The 19,997-nt window shown below is 45.0% G+C and overlaps 1 protein-coding gene and 2 long non-coding RNA genes across 3 annotated transcripts in view; 2 read left to right on the plus strand and 1 right to left on the minus strand.

Annotated features, from left to right (window-relative positions):
* Nucleotides 1-19,997, plus strand: part of LOC138642585 (uncharacterized) — a 35,672-nt gene that overhangs the window by 13,215 nt on the left and 2,460 nt on the right. The window lies entirely within an intron of this gene.
* LOC138642582 (uncharacterized) lies at nt 15,219-18,021 on the plus strand. The gene is made up of 3 exons (XM_069730839.1): nt 15,219-15,678; nt 16,538-16,957; nt 17,431-18,021. The coding sequence occupies exons 2-3, from the start codon at nt 16,538-16,540 to the stop codon at nt 17,956-17,958; spliced, it is 948 nt and encodes a 315-aa protein (XP_069586940.1). The 5' UTR covers nt 15,219-15,678; the 3' UTR covers nt 17,959-18,021.
* On the minus strand, nt 18,144-18,823 carry LOC138642583 (uncharacterized). The gene is made up of 3 exons (XR_011314065.1): nt 18,736-18,823; nt 18,525-18,611; nt 18,144-18,336 (listed from the first exon to the last, which is right to left on the minus strand). It is a non-coding gene; the product is annotated as an uncharacterized lncRNA (long non-coding RNA).

Below are 19,997 nucleotides of genomic sequence, written 5' to 3' on the forward strand. Positions count from 1 at the left end.
GTGACGGATGGCCACACGTCGTGTCCATCGTGCACTGGATCAGTTGTGTTTTGGCGGACCGTCGGCACAAAAAAACGTTCAATGTAACGTTTTTTTGTACGTCGCGTCCGCCATTTCTGACCGTGCATGCGTGGCCGTAACTCCGCCCCCTCCTCCCCAGGACATAGATTGGGCAGCGGATGCGTTGAAAAACTACATCCGCTGCCCATGTTGTGCACAATTTTCACAACGTGCTTCAGTATGTCGGGCCGACGCATTGCGACGGCCCCGTACCGACATAAGTGTGAAAGAAGCCTAAAGGTACCTTCACACTAAACGATATCGTTAGCGATCCGTGACGTTGCAGCGTCCTGGCTAGCGATATCGTTCAGTGTGACACGCAGCAGCGATCAGGATCCTGCTGTGATGTCGTCGGTCGGGGCTAGAGTGCCAGCACTTTCTTTGGTCGCTGGCTCTCCCGCTGACATCGCTGAATCGGCGTGTGTGACACCGATTCAGCGATGTCTTCGCTGGTAACCAGGGTAAACATCGGGTTACTAATCGCAGGGCCGCGCTTAGTAACCCGATGTTTATCCTGGATACCATCCTAAAAGTAAAAAAAACAAACGCTTCATACTTACCTTCGGCTGTCTGTCCCCGGCGCTCTGCTTTCCTGCACTCACTGTGAGCACAACGGCCGGAAAGCAGAGCGGTGACGTCACCGCTCTGCTTTCCGGCCGCTATGCTCACAGCCAGTACAGAGAAGCACAGCGCCGGAGGACAGACAGCCGAAGGTAAGTATGAAGCGTTTGGTTTTGTTACTTTTAGGATGGTATCCAGGGTAAACATCAGGTTACTAAGCGCGGCCCTGCGCTTAGTAACCCGATGTTTACCCTGGTTACCGGCATCGTTGGTCGCTGGAGAGCTGTCTGTGTGACAGCTCTCCAGCGACGCTGCAGCGATCCGGATCGTTGTCTGGATCGCTGCAGCGTCGTTTAGTGTGAAGGTACCTTAACCCTAAATTTAGCCCCAACCCTAACCCTAAATTTAGCCCCAACCCTAACCCTAAATTTAGCCCCAACCCTAACCCTAATTTTAGCCCCAACTGCTCTTCTCCTGCCGGCCAGAAGATGGCGGGCGCACTGCGCATGCGCCCGCCATTTTCTTTTGCCATGAAGACGCCGGCGGCCAGGAGGAGCAGCAGGAGGACCCAGGGACACCGGTAAGTATGGCAGGGTCCCCGAATCCCCCTATTTCTCTGTCCTTTGATGTGAGATCACATCAGAGGACAGAGAATTACACACCTTTTTTTTTTTTGCGGTCGCCGGTAAACAGTTAATTACCGGCGATCGCAAAACAGGGGTCGGTAAAACCGACCCCGATCATGTTCTTTGGGGTCTCGGCTACCCCTGGCACCCAAGACCCCAAAGATTCTCCCGGTGCCGGCCGGCAGAAAAAGATGGCGGCGCCCATCGGGAGCCACGAGGAGCACCGGGGGAGACAGGTAAGTATTGGGGGGCTACCTGGGACCCCATTTCTCTGTCCTCTGATGTGCGATCACATCGGAGGACAGAGAAATTAAAAAGAAATCGCGTTTTTTTTTGCGATCGCGGGTAAACGGTTAATTACCGGCGATCGCAAAAGCGGGGTCGGTAAAAACCGACCCGAATCATGTTCTCTGGGGAAAATCGGACTCTGGGGGGCGCTATTTACTTTTTCCACAGCGCCGTTAATTAACGGCGCTGTGGTTTAAGTACCCTTAGCGGCCGCCGTTAAAAGGCGTATCGGCGGTCGTTAAGGGGTTAAGTGACAAATTTACTGTAGTAAAATGGTAACATCAGGCTTTTAATCATTATTATGATACAATAACCAAGCTATTTAGATAGAACATAAAATATATTTTTTGGAACACAACTTTAGAACAAAAAACTTTCATATTTACAAATTATTATACACTCTGCAGTAAGTGTAATAAAAAAAAAAGTTTTCAACAAAAACATACTGAATAACAGTTGTGCAGTCTATGAATTTGTTCTGAATAACAGTTGTGCAGTCTATGAATTTGTTCTGAGAAATAGTATCACCTCCATCAGATCCTCCTTTATAGATAACTTCACATCTGACCTAATTTTTTTTAAGGCTAGAGAACAACCTCTCTACACTAACTTGGGTTGGTGGCAAAGAAGTAACAACATGGGCAACATCTCTAACAATTTCAGGGTATAAAGGAATTGCTTCGTGCACAGTCAGTTTTGATGAACGATTGAACTCTTCTACTTCTTTGAGAGCAAGTGAAATTTTTTTCTGAAATATGGTCAATCTTTTTTTCTTTGGGAGTGGAATCTTTTTCCCTGCAGCAACGCTTTGCCTGCTCCATGACATCCAAATACTTGTCGAAATCAAACTCCTCATCTGATGAGGATGAAGAAATGGCAGCAGCAGCACTGGCAGGACCCAAGTCCTCTTGCTCTTGGCCGTCCTGTAGCCCACTCATCCTAACAGCTACCTCAATCAAAGCTTCTTTTACTTTAGTAAGCTGTTGATCATCCAGCAATATACGATGACTCTGGTCCACATGAACAGCTGCTAGAAGAGTTTAATTTTCTAATAGCAGTCTCTATCTCCGTTTCATTGAAGCAGCAATGCCATCTGCGATTAAACCTCCTGTTTGGGACAGGCAAAACAACAAGTTCTTCCACTCCTTTATAAAAATGCCAGGAGTTAAATCTCAGCTTGTAATTTTTAGTCACTGTAAATGGGTGATGAAGAAATTCCTTCAATTCAGCCACCTGTGTCCATAGACTTTTATGTAGTGTTACCTGAGGGTTGGCCATATCTACAAGGAAGGGTTTCAGCTCATGCAATCTCTCAATCATTAAATAGGTGCTGCACCACCGAGTGGCTTGATCCCCAATAGTCATGAGCGAGTGTACTCGTTGCTCAGGTTTTCCCGAGCACGCTCGGGTGACCTCCGAGTTTTTATGACTGCTCGGAGATTGTTTTCATCGCCTCAGCAGCATGATTTACCGCTATTAGCCAGCTTGTTTACATGTGGAGATTACCTAGCAACCCCCACATGTACTCAGCCCGGCTAATAGCTGTAAATCATTCAGCTGCCGTGATGAAAACTAAATCTCCAAACACTAACAACACTAACAACAGCTGACATCCGGCACTATGTGCCAGGAGCGGTCACGGACCGCTCTCGGCACATTAACCCCCAAAACACTGTGATCAAACATGAAATTCCTGAATAGCTGGCTTTCGGTTATTCTGACTCACAAAAATCGGAATAAAAAGTGATAAAAAAATGTCACGTGCCCAAAAATGGTACCAATAAAAACATCAACTCGTCCCGCAAAAAAACAGACCTCACATGACTCTATGAACCAAACTATGGAAAAATTATAGCTCTCAAAATGTGCAGACACAAAAACTATTTTTTGCAATGAAAAGCGTCTTTTAGTGTGTGATGGCTGCCAATCTTAAAAATCAGCTAAAAAACCTGCTATAAAAGTAAATCAAACCCCCCTTCATCACCCCCTTAGTTAGGGAAAAATGATAAAATTGAAAAAAAAAGTATTTATTTCCATTTTCCCATTAGGGTTAGGGTTGGGACTAAAGTTAGGGTTAGGGTTGGGGCTAAAGTTAGGGTTGGGGCTAATGAGTTAGGGTTGGGGCTAAAGTTAGGGTTGGGGCTAGGGTTAAGGTTGGGGCTGAAGTTAGGGTTTGGATTACATTTACGGTTTGAATTAGAGTTGGGATTAGGGTTAGGGGTGTGGTTAGGGTTATGGTTTGGATTAGAGTTAGGGGTGTGTTGGAGTTAGGGGTGTGGTTGGGATTAGGGTTAGGGGTGTGTTGGGGTTAGGGGTGTGGTTGGGATTATGGATAGGGGCATGTTCGGGTTAGGGGTGTGGTTAGGGTTGGGATTAGGGTTAGGGGTGTGTTTGGGTTAGGGTTTCAGTTAGAATTGGGGGGTTTCCACTGTTTAGGCATAACAGGAGCTCTCCAAACGTGACATGGCGTCCGATCTCAATTCCAGCCAATTCTGCGTTGAAAAAGTAAAACAGTGCTCCTTCCCTTCTGAGCTCTCCCGTGCGCCCAAACGGGTTTACCCCAACATAAGGGGTATCAGCATACTCAGGACAAATTGCACAACTGTTGGGGTCCAATTTCTCCTGTTACTCTTGAAAAAATACAAAACCGGTGCTAAAAAATAATTTTTGTGGAAAAAAAAAAGTTTTTTTATTTTCACGGCTCTGCGTTATAAGCTGTTGTGAAACACTTGGGGGGTTCAAAGTTCTCACAACACATCTAGATAAGTTCCTTGGGGGTCTAGTTTTCAATATGGGGTCACTTGTGGGGGGGTTCTATTGTTTAGGTACATCAGGGGCTCTGCAAATGCAATGTGACACCTGCAGACCAATCCATCTAAGTCTGCATTCCAAACGGCGCTCCTTCCCTCCCGAGCTCTGCCATGCGCCCAAATGGTGGTTCCCCCCACATATGGGGTATCAACGTACTCAGGACAAATTGTACAATAACTTTTGGGGTCCAATTTTTCCTGTTACCCTTGGTAAAATAAAACTAATTGGAGCTGAAGTAAAGTTTTTGTGAAAAAAAAGTTAAATTTTGTTTTGTTTTTAAACATTCCAAAAATTCATGTAAAACACCTGAAAAGTTAATAAACTTCTTGAATGTGATTTTGAGCACCTTGAGATGTGCAGTTTTTAGAATGGTGTCATACTTGGGTATTTTCTATCATATAGACCCCTCAAAGTGACTTCAAATGTGATGTGGTCCCTAAAAAAAATGGTGTTGTAAAAATGAGAAAATTGCTGGTCAACTTTTAACCCTTATAACTCCCTAACAAAAAAACTTTTTGTTCCAAAATTGTGCTGATGGAAAGTAGACATGTGGGAATTGTTACTTATTAAGTATTTTGTGTGACATACTGTATCTCTGTGATTTAAGGGCATAAAAATTCAAAGTTGGAAAATTGTGAAATTTTCAAAATTTTCGCCAAATTTCAATTTTTTTCACAAATAAATGTAGGTAATATCAAAGAAATTTTACCACTGTCATGAAGTACAATATGTCATGAGAAAACAGTGTCAGAATAATCAGGATCCGTTGAAGCGTTCCAGAGTTATAACCTCATAAAGGGACAGTGGTCAGAATTGTAAAAATTGGCCCGGTCATTAACGTGCAAACCACCCTTGGGGGTTAAGGGGTTAAGAGCTGTAAAAACTGGTCGTGTAAATAATGATAATGGTACAATGTCCTTCACAACAAGCTTGATTAACTGTCTTTTAACCCCTTCACGACATGCGCCGTACTAGTACGGCGCATGTCGTGTTTCCCCCTTTGATGTGGGCTCCGGCGGTGAGCCCACATCAAAGTCGCGAAATGTCAGCTGTTTTGTACAGCTGACATGTGAATCGTGATTTCACCCGCTGCTATTAACCTGTTAAATGCCACTGTCAAACGCTGACAGCCGCATTTAATTACCGCTTCCAAACACGCGGCCGAAAATGAGTGCATCTGATGATCACTGCTATGTAGCTGAGACGATCCAGTGGTGCCAGTTTCTAGCCTCCCATGGAGTCTATTGAAGCATGGCAAAAGTAAAAAAAAATGTTTTCAAAAATATGAAAGAAATAAAAAAAATATAAAAGTTTAAATCACCCCTCTTTCGCCCCATCCAAAATAAAACAATTAAAAAAATCAAACCTACACATATTTGGTATCGCCCGATCTATCAATTAAAAAAAAAAGCATTAACCTGATCGCTAAACATCGTAGCAAGAAAAAATTAGAAACACCAGAATTAAGGTTTTTTTGGTCGCCGCGACATTGCATTAATATGCAATAACGGTAGATCAAAAGAACGTATCTGCACAAAAGTGGTATCATTAAAAACGTTAGCTCAGCACACAAGAAATAAGCCCTCACCTGACCCCAGATCCGAGCTTTCCCACTAGAGAGTTTTGAATTTTTTTTCACCACTTAGATAAAAAATAACCTAGACATGTTTGGTGTCTATGAACTTGTATTGACCTGGAGAATCATAATAACTGGTTAGTTTTAGCATTTAGTGAAGCTAGCAAAAAAGCCAAACAAAAAACAAGTGTGGGATTGCACTTTTTTTGCAATTTCACCACACTTCGAATTTTTTTCCCATTTTCTAGTACAAGACATGGTAAAACCAATAGTGTCTTTCAAAAGTACAACTCGCCCCACAAAAAATAAGCCCTCACATGATCATATTGACAAAAAAATAAAAAAGTTATGGCTCTGGGAAGGAGGAGAGTGAAAAACGAAAAAGGGCCGCGGCGGGAAGGGGTTAAACACCTCTTCTGTCATTGTTACAGTAACTTTGTCACTTACAAAATATCTTGTAACTGATGTTTGAGATGCTCTTTGCTCTTCCTTTGCCTGGCGGGAAGTGCTGGTCTCTGGTTTCTTGGTGCTGCTGTGATCTTTTAAAATCACAGCTTTGTATACTTCTGGAAGTCAGCATTGTAAATGTCTTAGATTGGAAGCTCTTGAAGGCCGGTTTCACACGTCAGTGGCTCCGGTACGTTAGGTCAGAGGTCCCCAACTCCAGTCCTCAAGGCCCACCAACAGGTCATGTTTTCAGGATTTCCTTTGCATTGCACAGGTGATGCAATTATTACCTGGGCAAGACTAAGGAAATCCTGAAAACATGACATGTTGGTGGGCCTTGAGGACTGGAGTTGGGGACCTCTGCGTTAGGTGACAGTTTCCTCATGTACCGGAGACACTGACTCACGTAGACACAATGAAATCAATGTGTCACTGCACATGTCAGCGTGTTTTCACGGACCGTGTGTCCGTGTGCAAAACACGGAGACATGTCCGTGTTCGTGGGAGCGCACGGATTACACGGACCCATTAAAGTCAATGGGTCCATGTAAAACACGTACCGCACACGGACGCTGTCCGTGTGCAGTCCGTGTGCCGTGCAAGAGACAGCGCTACTGTAAGCGCTGTCCCCCCCCCCACGTGCTGCCGATGCCGCCATGCATATCTTCTTTCCAGCAGCGTTCGCTGGAGATTAGATATAAAAAAACCTTTTTTTTTTTCTTTTTTCCTTGTTTAAAATAAAGATCCCTGCCCCACCCCCCTCCCACCCCCTGTGTGCCCCCCCACTGTTAATAAAATACTCACCCAGCTCCCTCGCAGCATCCTGTCCTCGCCGCACCTTCTCCTGTATGAGCGGTCACGTGGGGCCGCCGATTACAGTCATGAATATGCGGCTCCACCTCCCATAGGCATATTTAAAAACAGGGTTGCACATGTTAAGGAGCTGAAACTCCTTAACCCTTCATCCAATTTTAATGTGGATACCCTCAAATGAAAGCTGAAAGTCTGAGCTTCAACTGCATCTGAATTGTTTTGCTTAAAATTCATTGTGGTAATCTCTATAACCAAAATTAGAAAAATGTTGTCTTTGTCCAAATATATATGAACCTAACTGTATATATAAAGGCACAGATGATTGGCCTCGGGGAGACCAAAACATCCAACACCGCGGAGACACCATCACGTGTTTCTCAACGCAGTGATTCCAGAACACTGCCCCCATCCCTTATGGGAAATATGCAGATGCATGTAAAGAAGCTGCGGAGACACCATCACGTGTTTCTCGACGCAAGCAGTGAATAGCCAGGCCTTTCCCCGGGAAGGAACAACCACGGGAAGGGCAGCATCCTATGAAGGAAAGCCACCTATGCCAAGCATGGTATCCATCCACAGACAGCTGTTTCGGGGTTTTTTGCTCCTCATCAGTGTGGAGTAGGAATCTGGCTATTAGGAGCAGTGCCTAGTAAAAAGGTTATAAAGGCACAGATGATTGGCCTCGGGGAGACCAAAACATCCAACACCGGGGAGACCAAAACATCCAACACCGCGGAGACACCATCACGTGTTTCTCAACACAGTGATTCCAGAACACTGCCCCCATCGCTTATGGGAAATATGCAGATGCATGTAAAGAAGCTGCGGAGACACCATCACGTGTTTCTCGACGCAAGCAGTGAATAGCCAGGCCTTTTCCCGGGAAGGAACAACCACGGGAAGGGCAGCATCCTATGAAGGAAAGCCACCTATGCCAAGCATGGTATCCATCCACAGACAGCTGTTTCGGGGTTTTTGCCCCTCATCAGTGTGGAGTAGGAATCTGGCTATTAGGAGCAGTGCCTAGTAAAAAGGCTATAAAGGCACAGATGATTGGCCTCGGGGAGACCAAAACATCCAACACCGGGGAGACCAAAACATCCAACACCGCGGAGACACCATCACGTGTTTCTCAACACAGTGATTCCAGAACACTGCCCCCATCCCTTATGGGAAATATGCAGATGCATGTAAAGAAGCTGCGGAGACACCATCACGTGTTTCTCGACGCAAGCAGTGAATAGCCAGGCCTTTTCCCGGGAAGGAACAACCACGGGAAGGGCAGCATCCTATGAAGGAAAGCCACCTATGCCAAGCATGGTATCCATCCACAGACAGCTGTTTCGGGGTTTTTGCCCCTCATCAGTGTGGAGTAGGAATCTGGCTATTAGGAGCAGTGCCTAGTAAAAAGGCTATAAAGGCACAGATGATTGGCCTCGGGGAGACCAAAACATCCAACACCGCGGAGACACCATCACGTGTTTCTCAACGCAGTGATTCCAGAACACTGCCCCCATCCCTTATGGGAAATATGCAGATGCATGTAAAGAAGCTGCGGAGACACCATCACGTGTTTCTCGACGCAAGCAGTGAATAGCCAGGCCTTTCCCCGGGAAGGAACAACCACGGGAAGGGCAGCATCCTATGAAGGAAAGCCACCTATGCCAAGCATGGTATCCATCCACAGACAGGTGTTTCGGGGTTTTTGCCCCTCATCAGTGTGGAGTAGGAATCTGGCTATTAGGAGCAGTGCCTAGTAAATGGTGATGGTGTCTCCGCGGTGTTGGATGTTTTGGTCTTCCCGAGGCCAATCATCTGTGCCTTTATAGCCTTTTTATTAGGCACTGCTCCTAATAGCCAGATTCCTACTCCACACTGATGAGGGGCAAAAACCCCGAAACAGCTGTCTGTGGATGGATACCATGCTTGGCATAGGTGGCTTTCCTTCATAGGATGCTGCCCTTCCCGTGGTTGTTCCTTCCCGGGGAAAGGCCTGGCTATTCACTGCTTGCGTCGAGAAACACGTGATGGTGTCTCCGCAGCTTCTTTACACGCATCTGCATATTTCCCATAAGGGATGGGGGCAGTGTTCTGGAATCACTGCGCTGAGAAACACGTGATGGTGTCTCCGCGGTGTTGGATGTTTTGGTCTCCCCGAGGCCAATCATCTGTGCCTTTATAGCCTTTTTACTAGGCACTGCTCCTAATAGCCAGATTCCTACTCCACACTGATGAGGGGCAAAAACCCCGAAACAGCTGTCTGGAGTGAGGTTTTCTGGAGCAATCCAGACCCTTTTGCAGAGAATTCTGTTTTTTTCTGTGGTCGTTTGTACCGACAGCTTTGAAGATGAGTTATGTGAGGAACACCATCCGAGTGACGTTGGAGCCATCTATCCGGGCAAGGAACAGCGTGGTCTTTATTGTTCGTGACCTTATTGAGGAAAAGGCTGGAGGAAAGCGAGAAAACATCTTTAGTATCAATGAGTTCCCTAATCAAGGTAACTACGACATTACTTTTATGTCAGAGCATTATTGCCTGAACATCTATGAGTGGTTTCGGAATCATGCCAGAGATCCCTGTTTGAAGGGAGTGAAATGTGAACCACTCTTTGGTCTTCAGGAAAGGCAGGTGACTATCACTGTCTATAACCCCTTTACTGAACCTGCATTGTTGGAGAGCTTCCTCTCACAGTATTGTGACTTTGTTTCAAAGGGAGAGAAGCAAGTGAACTGCTTAGGAATCTTTAATTGTCGATACAAGTATCGTGTAAGGTTCAGAAGAGATCCTGGCAGTGTGGGTGGGTTCAGACACCCTCCGGCGAACTTCTCTGTGGCAGGGCATAGGGGTTTCCTGACGTACCCTGGGCAGCCTCTGTTTTGCAGGAGATGTTTCTCTTTTGGACATGTCCAGGCAGACTGCCAGAAGGGGCAGTGTTGCCGAAACTGCAAGAAGGAGGGGCATATGGCTGGTGATTGCCCGATGGCTAAGACCTGTGATGTGTGTGGTAGTAGTGACCACATATATAAGGATTGTCCGCAGAGAGCGCCTAGACGCTCAGAGAGTGAATGGAGAGAGGAGGAGGAGAGAAGGAGGAGGTTGGCGATTATCAGAAAGGAATCTGAAAGAATGGAGAGAGAGGAAAGGAGGGAGAGGGAGAAGGAGAGGGAAAGACGCTCTGTGACTCCAGATGATATTGTGCTAGCACCCCGTGGTGCTATGAGTGATGCACAGAAGGAAGATAAGGAGTTTTGGTTGGCGGCAAAAAAAGTAGAGAAGGGGTTTAAGAAGAAGGAAGAAGATCAGGAAGAAGATGAGGAAGAAGATGATGACTCTACTGTGCCTGAAATGTTTTCTCTTGAGGAAGCAATGGATGCAACGGAGGAAGACGTGCGCATTTCTGAAGCTGAGAGCCCTGTGCACCCCTCAGATCCTCAGAATATTGGAGGGCTTTCTTCAGATGAGGACAGGGGTGGGAATAAGTGTCAGAGGGAGGAGGATGGGGAAAGTGATGAGGCATGCAGTAGTATGCCTAAGAGGAAAATTGGGCCGGCTATAAGAAAATGGAGTGAGCACGAAGGGGCTAGTGGTTCAGAGACTTGCTGTTCAGTCCGAATGGCAGAGGAGGACAATGGTGATACTGGGTAAAATGAAAGCTCAGTGGATCTGTTGGGTTTTTTTTCTCTCCTTTCTGTGAGTCTTGACCTTTGTCAAGGGCTTTTTGTGTAATGTGTGTAGTTTTGTGGTAATTTTTGCATTGTTTTTTGTTTTTATAGTATGGGTTTTTCTATAGTTTCTCAAAATGTGAGAGTTTTTAAGAAAGCGAGGAGGAGAGCAGCAATTCTTGATTTTTTAGCTATGCAGAGTGCATCTATTTTTTGTTTGCAAGAATGTGGGATTGTGGATGGTGTGAAAGGGGATGAGTGGTCTTATGGTGCATCTGTATGGTCTGGTAGTGCAAATAATAGAAATGATGGTGTGGGTATTTTAGTTAAGGGGCAGGAGGTGGTTTTGAATAATTATTTGGTGGTGGAGGTGGGGAGGTGTATCTTAGCAAATTTTGAATATAAAAATGCTAAGTTTTGTGTTATCAATATTTATGCGCCAGTAGAAAAAAATGAGCGTAAGTTATTATTTGAAAAAGTGAAGCTTTTTGTTCCAGGAAGAGTGCCTGTGGTGATTGTGGGTGATATGAATTGTGATGTGGGGGGAGTGAATGTGGATGTGTCTGGAAAAGTTTTGCTGGAGTTAGTTACTGACTTTGATTTGAGTGATATGCAGCGTGTGTGTAAGGTTAACCCTTTGTTAGATACCTTTTTTTCTGATAGTGGAAGAGCACAGTCCAGGTTGGATTATTGTTTTATTTCTAAAAATATTATTCCTATTGGATATAAGCAGGATAGGGTCGTTTTTTCGGACCATGTTTGTGTGTTGTGCGAGTTAGATATTAATGTTAGTGGTGTGTTTGGAAAGGGTTTGTGGAAATTAAATGTTAAATTGTTGGAAAATGAAGCTGTGAGGAAGGAGTATGTGAGAAAGTATGAACAGTGGTGTAAAAGTAAGGAAAGTTTTGGGAATGTTTGTGAGTGGTGGGATTGGGTTAAGAGGCAGACAAAAAAGTTTTTTAAAAGTGTGGGGTATGAATTTGCGGCAATTAAGAGGGAAAAGTTTGTTAAGTTGAATGTCCGTTTATGTTTATTGTATAAATTGAGGGAAGGAGGAATGGAGGTGGAGGAGGGGATAAAAAAGGTTAAAAAAGAAATTAATGAGTTTTTGGAGGAGAAAGGGAAGAGTATTATTTTTAGGGCAAAAATTGATAGAATGGAGCAAGATGAAAGGTGTTCAAGGTTTTTCTTCAAAAAGGTTTTTGGGAAAAAGCAGAGTATGAGTGTTTTGAATGCAGAGGATGGAAGAGAGGTAAGTGGGGAGGATATGTGTGAACATGTGGCTAAGTTTTATGAGGAGCTGTATGCAGTGAAGTGGAGGGATGAGGCTTTGGAGGAGGATGTACTAAGTGTATTAGAAAATAAATTGAGTGAGATGGAGAGAGAGAGAGTGATGGGTGAGGTGACAGGTGATGAGGTATGGAAGGTAATGAATAGCATGGCGTTAAATAAGACTCCAGGAGAGGATGGTCTTCCTATAGAGTTTTATAGGGTGATGTGGCATGTGATTGGTAAGGATTTTGTGGATATGTGTAAGTATATGTGGTCTAGTATGGAGATGGCTGAGAGTATGCGTGCAGGGATGGTTGTGTTAATACCTAAAAAAGGAGATTTGAAGAGTTTAAAAAATTGGAGACCGATAACGTTGTTGAATTGCGATTATAAGATCTATGCGAAAGTAATGGCAAATAGGATGCGTGATGTGATAGAGAGTGTGATTGGGGATGAACAGTGTTGTGCAGTGCCAGGGAGACGTATACATGTGTGTGTGTGTATGTTGAGAGATTGTTTGTGGGACTGTATGAGTCGGAAGAAGAGTGTATTTGTTTTGAGTTTGGACTTTGAAAAGGCGTATGATCGGTTATCACATAGTTTTTTGTTCCGGGTATTATTGAGAATGGGGTTTCCGCCTGATTTTGTTTGGAGGGTGAGGAGCTTATATAAAGACATTTATAGTTGTGTTTTGATGAATGGTTCTGTGGGTAGAAGAGTGAATGTTTTTTCAGGTGTGTGACAAGGTTGTCCTTTGTCTCCTGTGGTTTTTATTTGTGCGATTGAACCGTTGCTTTGTATGTTGAGGAAAGATAAAGTGATTAGAGGAGTACAAGTGCCAGGAGGTGGAGGGAGGGAATGGAAGGTTAGTGCTTATATGGATGACGTGTGTGTGTTGTGTGATTCAGAGTATTCTGTGAGGCGGGTGAAGTTATTAGCGTCTATTTTTTGTGGTGCGTCAGCATTTAAGGTGAATTGGGAGAAGAGTGAGTGTAAGGTTTTTGGGGGAGGGGTTTTAAGTAAGGATGTAGGAGTGAATGAGGTGACTGGGTCTATTAAGGTTTTGGGGGTGAAATTTTCAGAGAGTTTGGATGGGAAAGAAAGTTGGGATGATGCGAAAGGAAAGGTTGAGCGGAAGTTATGTTTTTGGAAGATGAGAAGTCTTTCGTTTTTTGGAAAAATCTTAGTTATTAAAAGTGTGATTTTGCCTATTTTCTTATATATTGCAGTGGTCTTTCCGCCGGGGTATATGTGTATGAGGGGGTTAAATAGGATTCTGTTTGTGTTTTTGTGGAATTCTAGAATGGAGAGGGCTAGGAGGGAGGTTTTGGTGAAACGTTTAGAAAAAGGTGGGTTGGGTTTTCCAAACCTTGAGGTGTTTTTTGGTGTAAATATTGTGGTTTTTGTGTTGAGGGTGATTAGGATGGATGGCAAGTTTTCTTGTCTGTGTAGGTTTTTGTTTGGGGCGTATTTATTTCGTTTGAGGTGGCGAGAGAGGGATCTGAGGTATCCAGTTGCTTTTGACGTGCCTAGACGGTATGTGTGGGTTTATAAATTTTTGGTGAAGTATGAGTTGTGTGATGTGGATGTTAGGTTGTTGAGTAATAAGAAGGCTGTGTATAGGATGATTGAATGTAGAGAGACAGAGTGTGGAATAAACATGGTTAGAGGGAATGATATAGAAAAAGTATGGAAGAAAGTGCGGTTAGACGGTATGACGAATAGGCAGAGTGAGATTGTGTGGCAGTCTTTGCATGGAGTGTTACCAGTTAGAGAATTTCAGAAGAATCGTGGGTTGGGGAGAAATGATATGTGTCCGAGAGGTGGGTGTGGTGGAAGGGAAAGTGTAATACATGTGTTTTGGAATTGTCATTATGCTAGGGAGGTGATTGGAAGAATGGGACCGTTGTGTAAAGAATTGTGTGGTGTGAGCTTGTTATCATTCGAGTTGTTCATGTTTGGCTTGGGCATGTGTGATGGAGTGAAGGAGAGTGTGTTGTGGTTAATAGTTGCATGTATAAAGGAAGTATTATGGGATGTGAGAAATGTGTATGTTTTTAAGAGAAAGGAAATTGTAGTAAAGAATAGTCTAAAAGTGATTTTGGGGAAGATGTATGTGTGTTTTCTATGGGATAAAAGAAGGGGGGAGGTGGATGCCGAAGGGATTTGGAAGGTGAAGAAGTGGAGATACCTTGTAAATATGTCTTGACTTGTTTTTTCTGATGTTGTAGTAAACTGAAATTTTCCGATGATGATGGGAACAGCTTTTGTGTTTTGGATTTGACGCAGCTGTTTGGGATTTTTCTTTGGTCTTGGATTTCTGGACCGTGGATTTTCCCATCTGAGGGAAGGAAAAAAAAAAAAAAAAAAAGAAACAGCTGTCTGTGGATGGATACCATGCTTGGCATAGGTGGCTTTCCTTCATAGGATGCTGCCCTTCTCGTGGTTGTTCCTTCCCGGGGAAAGGCCTGGCTATTCACTGCTTGCGTCGAGAAACACGTGATGGTGTCTCCGCAGCTTCTTTACATGCATCTGCATATTTCCCATAAGGGATGGGGGCAGTGTTCTGGAATCACTGCGTTGAGAAACACGTGATGGTGTCTCCGCGGTGTTGGATGTTTTGGTCTCCCCGAGGCCAATCATCTGTGCCTTTATAGCCTTTTTACTAGGCACTGCTCCTAATAGCCAGATTCCTACTCCACACTAACTGTATATATGTCCGCATCAATCCTGTTACTGTATTTCTGAATTTGAGATGTTAGAAAGCAGTTTTTCCTCTTATATTCTATGTATAGTGTATATACTGTAAGTCATCAGGGCAGCTAATTTCTCCAAACATGAGCTAAGAGGAAGAACAAACTAAAACATCAAGAATACAGAGACAACATATACTGGACTATTGATTTATGCACAGTTTATTGAAAGTTTAGATGTGCTTTAAGAAGTACTTGCCTTAATCCTGCTTTCCTGTTCACTCCAGAAGTTCTGAGATAAATGCAGGCATTCCTTCCCTGTGTGTTTGTTATTTTTCCCCTTATCTGTAGAGGAGGAGCTTCACTACTTATCATGAACATAAACTGCAGCACAGATTCATCTCAGCTAAAAGTCTAGACCTTAGGGTACCGTCACACAGTGCAATTTTGATCGCTACGACGGCACGATTTGTGACGTTACATCGTCGCTTAATTATCGCTCCACTGCGGTCACACTTCACGATGTACGGCGCTGGAGCGATAATTTCATGACGTATTTGCGATGTAGAAGTCGTATGGGACAGTCGTACGGTCGTGTCACACAAGACGATTCAGAGCAAATTTTGCATAATCTGTGCGTGACGTTGTTCACTAGGGGGCGTGTCGAGCTGCTAGCTATGTGCTGATAGGCCACAGGTTCTGTGCACACAATTGGTTGGAAAATTTGTCACCTGAGCGCTATTGTTTCCAAGCCACCTCACCGGTTTCAAAATTTCCTTTCTTCACTTTGTACTTGGACACTTGTTGGACTAGGACATCGGATTCAGTATTTCACAGAATATTCCACGCTTTGCACCGCAGCTTCGAGGTATGTTACACCGCTTGGGCATAGTGGATGGAACGATGTACTGTCGTCATGAGCGCTTCGTTCCGTCGCTGAAGCGATGCGGATGGTACGCTGTTGTGACTGGTTGTGACTGGTGGGCTAGAGCGTGGTAGATGGAACGCTGTTTGGTCGGCATGACCGCTTCGTTCCGCCGCTGAAGCGATGCGGATGGTACGCTGTTGTGACTGGTTGTGTCTGGTGAGCTACAGCGTGGCAGATGGTACAATGTATGGTCACCATGAGCGCTTTGTGTGGCTGCTGTATGGAAGCGGGCGGTACACTGTTGTGGGTTATGGTGGCCTATGGCGTGGCAGATGAAACAAGCGATGCGGATGTTACGCTGTTGTGACTGGTTGTGACTGGTGGGCTAGAGCGTGGTAGATGGAACGCTGTTTGGTCGGCATGACCGCTTCGTTCCGCCGCTGAAGCGATGCGGATGGTACACTGTTGTGACTGGTTGTGACTGGTTGTGACTGGTGGGCTAGAGCGTGGTAGATGGAACGCTGTTTGGTCGGCATGACCGCTTCGTTCCGCCGCTGAAGCGATGCGGATGGTACGCTGTTGTGACTGGTTGTGACTGGTTGTGTCTGGTGAGCTACAGCGTGGCAGATGGTACAATGTATGGTCAACCATGAGCGATTTGTGTGGCTGCTGTAGTGAAGCAGGCGGTACACTGTTTTGGGTTATGGTGGCCTATGGCGTGGCAGATGGAACAATGGATGGTAGGCATGAGCTCTTTGTGTGGCTGTTGTTGTTAAGCGTTTGGCACACTGGCAAAAGTATTGTTTAAAGGACTCTTTGTCAACCGTGTAATTTTTTTTTTTTTATAATTATTTTTCAGATGTCAAATCGTGTGGAATTCATCAGGGAATTCATCGAAATATACCAGTCTTTTCCCTGCCTCTGGAAAATCAAATCTCCAGAGTATTGTAACAGGGAAAAGAGGCAGGAGGGTTATTTAAAGCTCATTGAGCTTTACAATCGTCATGCACCAGAAGAGCCAGCAAACGAAGCGGTTATTAAAAAGAAAATTCAGGCGCTCCGCACGGTGTGGAGGAAGGAGCTTAACAAGGTTCTTCACACTACAAAGTCCGGGGCTTCCACCGAAGATGTTTATGTGCCAAAGCTTTGGTATTTTGAACATCTGAATTTTCTGAGGGACCAAGAGGTGCCACGGACTTCCACGTGTTTTCGCTTGTTGGCACCTGTGGAACAAATTGTTTCGGAGAACCACGCCGAGCAGGAGTCACAAGGGCAACAAGTAAGTAGCTCTTTGGACGAAAGTTCACCAATGTGTCCTATAATTACATAATTTTTCTCTGCATTTTATGTTTTATACTTCTGATTATCACATCAGTTTGAAGTTATTACAAAAACATGTCCACATAAGTAACCCTGTCGCAGTAAAGTATTATATGGGGAACATAATATGTATGAAATGGCGATATTTCTAAACCATACCATCTAAGCAATATAGAAAATAGTATCGCTTCAAGCTGCCGATGTACTCTTGTTGAGACTATTTAGACTATAAAATATTCATCAGGTTCCCCTAGCAGTCAGAACAGTGTAGTTAAAAGTATTAAATAAATGGGAAGGTTAAAGAATATTACTAAGCTTAAAATATATTACAACCTTTTTTTACCTACTACGAATATATAGTTTGGATGCGGTTATGGTGGTCAAACTTTTTGTTGCCAGGTTCGTAACTTGTTTTTTTTTTTTTTCCCCCAGGATGACAGTGCGCAGGACAGTACACTGGACTGTTCACAGGACTGCACGACAACAGATTTAGTGGAGGCGGCACCTGCCAGGACTCAATCGAGGCAAGGTCCAAGGAAACGGAAAGCCACCTCAGACGTTTCACATGAACTGTTGAGCCTTGCAAAAAAGGTGTTAACAAACAATGTTAGCCCTGCGTTGCAGGGGTTTGGACACTATGTTGTTGACAAACTGGCCAAAATGGACGACAGCCAAAGAACACTAGCAGAGCGTCTAATATTGGAAGCAGTAAACAAGGGTACAGATGGCGATTTGGACAAGCACACTCGTTTGGTCTATTCCCGGCCAATGCAGCGGACAGAGCCCTCATATTACAATGGTTGGTCACAGTGTCAGACACCAATGCGACACAATGTTCCCGTTTCCCACTTCGGCCAGCCACCCCCTAACCACTCCTACACGCCAATACCTTCACATATGGCTTCGCCCGTCAGGCACCAAAGTTATCAGCCGGAAGAATCGTCGTATCACAATTTGTGATTTCCTAACTTCTTTTACATTACTTTTTATTTTATTGTCTTGTTAAAATAATGTTTCAAATAAAAGCTTTTATTAGAAATTCTATCACGACTGTTTGATTGGTGTGTCTCGATCACAGCACTGTATGAGGGCACAAATTAACGTAACAAATTCATGTACAGTTAACTAATACAAAAAAAATGGAATCATAGTTTAACTAAATATTTTTAATGTAACAACCAAAAATGTATTATTGGCCCGCCTCCAACTGCTGGCACATGTCCCGAAGCTTCTGCAGCTCCTCCATTGCCACATTGTGCTGCTCCTGAATCCGCGCCATAGTGTGGATAAGCCTTTCTATGCCGGCTTCAAGATCCTCCTTGTTCACACTGACGACAGCTGTGGGTCAAAAAACATAACATTAATAACACTGTAGTCTCCCGATGTGTCTTTGCTTCTGTGAAGGAAAAAAGAAAAAAAAACAGTCAGCATGTAAGGCAATACTGACTTGGGGGGGGGGTGTTTGGGTTGGGGGTGAAAGAGTGGGCCTGCCACAAAATCAAAATAACTTTATTGTGGGAACCTACTAGGATGTTGAGGCACGGAGGGCACTTCGGGATCAGAGTCCATGTTGAATGCCTCGTGCTGTCGGCGGCGGCGCTGTCTCTTTGCCTCTGTGAAGGGAAAAAAAAAAAAAAGGTCTGTTAGCATATATGGCAACACAGGCTGCCGGGGGAGGGGGGGGGGGGAAGAGGGGACCTGCAACTGAATCCAAATCACATAATTGTGGGAACCTACTAGGATCTGGAGGAGTTGACCCGGAGGGCACAGATCCAGAAGAGGCTGTGCGGGATGCCTCGTGGCGGCGGTGGTGCTGTGTCTTTGCCTCTGTGAAGGAAAAAAAAAAAAAAAATTAAAAAAAAAGGTCTGTTAGCATATATGGCAACACTGGCTGCCGGGGGGGGGGGGGGGGGGGCCAGGAGAGGGGACCTGCAACTGAATCCAAATCACATAATTGTGGGAACCTACTAGGATCTGGAGGAGTTGACCCGGAGGGCACAGATCCAGAAGAGGCTGTGCGGGATGCCTCGTGGCGGCGGTGGTGCTGTGTCTTTGCCTCTGTGAAGGAAAAAAAAAAATAAATTAAAAAAAAAAGGTCTGTTAGCATATATGGCAACACTGGCTGCCGGGGGAGAGAGGGGGAAGAGGGGACCTGCAACTGAATCCAAATCACATAATTGTGGGAACCTACTAGGATCTGGAGGAGTTGACCAGGAGGGCACAGATCCAGAAGAGGCTGTGCGGGATGCCTCGTGGCGGCGGTGGTGCTGTGTCTTTGCCTCTGTGAAGGAAAAAAAAAAAATTTTTTTTAAAAAAAGGTCTGTTAGCATATATGGCAACACTGGCTGCCGGGGGAGGGGGGGGGAAGAGGGGACCTGCAACTGAATCCAAATCACATAATTGTGGGAACCTACTAGGATCTGGAGGAGTTGACCCGGAGGGCACAGATCCAGAAGAGGCTGTGCGGGATGCCTCGTGGCGGCGGCGGTGCTGTCTCTTTGCCTCTGTGAAGGAAAAAAAAAGGTAGGTCTGCAGTTAGCTGTGCCACATAGTACTTTTCACCGTTCATACTGTCCCATAGCTGTGGCACATAGTGGCTCTGCAACGTTCAAACTGTCCCATAGCTGTGCCGCATAGTGGCTCTGCAACGTTCATACTGCCCCATAGCTGTGGCACATAGTGGCTCTGCAACGTTCAAACTGTCCCATAGCTGTGCCACATAGTGGCTCTGCAACGTTCAAGCTGTGGCACATAGTGGCTCTGCAACGTTCATACTGCCCCATAGCTGTGGCACATAGTGGCTCTGCAACGTTCAAACTGTCCCATAGCTGTGCCACATAGTGGCTCTGCAACGTTCAAGCTGTGGCACATAGTGGCTCTGCAACGTTCAAACTGTCCCATAGCTGTGCCACATAGTGGCTCTGCAACGTTCAAGCTGTGGCACATAGTGGCTCTGCAACGTTCATACTGCCCCATAGCTGTGGCACATAGTGGCTCTG

The sequence above is a fragment of the Ranitomeya imitator genome, chromosome 6 (genome assembly GCF_032444005.1).
Source record: "Ranitomeya imitator isolate aRanImi1 chromosome 6, aRanImi1.pri, whole genome shotgun sequence".
NCBI lineage: Eukaryota > Metazoa > Chordata > Amphibia > Anura > Dendrobatidae > Ranitomeya > Ranitomeya imitator.

What these genes read in the sequence shown, in the direction of transcription:
- LOC138642582 (XM_069730839.1), top strand. Translation starts at nt 16,538, where the DNA reads ATGTCAAATCGTGTGGAATTCATCAGGGAATTCATCGAAATATACCAG. An exon ending in AGGAGTCACAAGGGCAACAA is followed by an intron (nt 16,958 to 17,430) that starts GTAAGTAGCTCT and finishes TTTTTCCCCCAG; the next exon opens with GATGACAGTGCGCAGGACAG.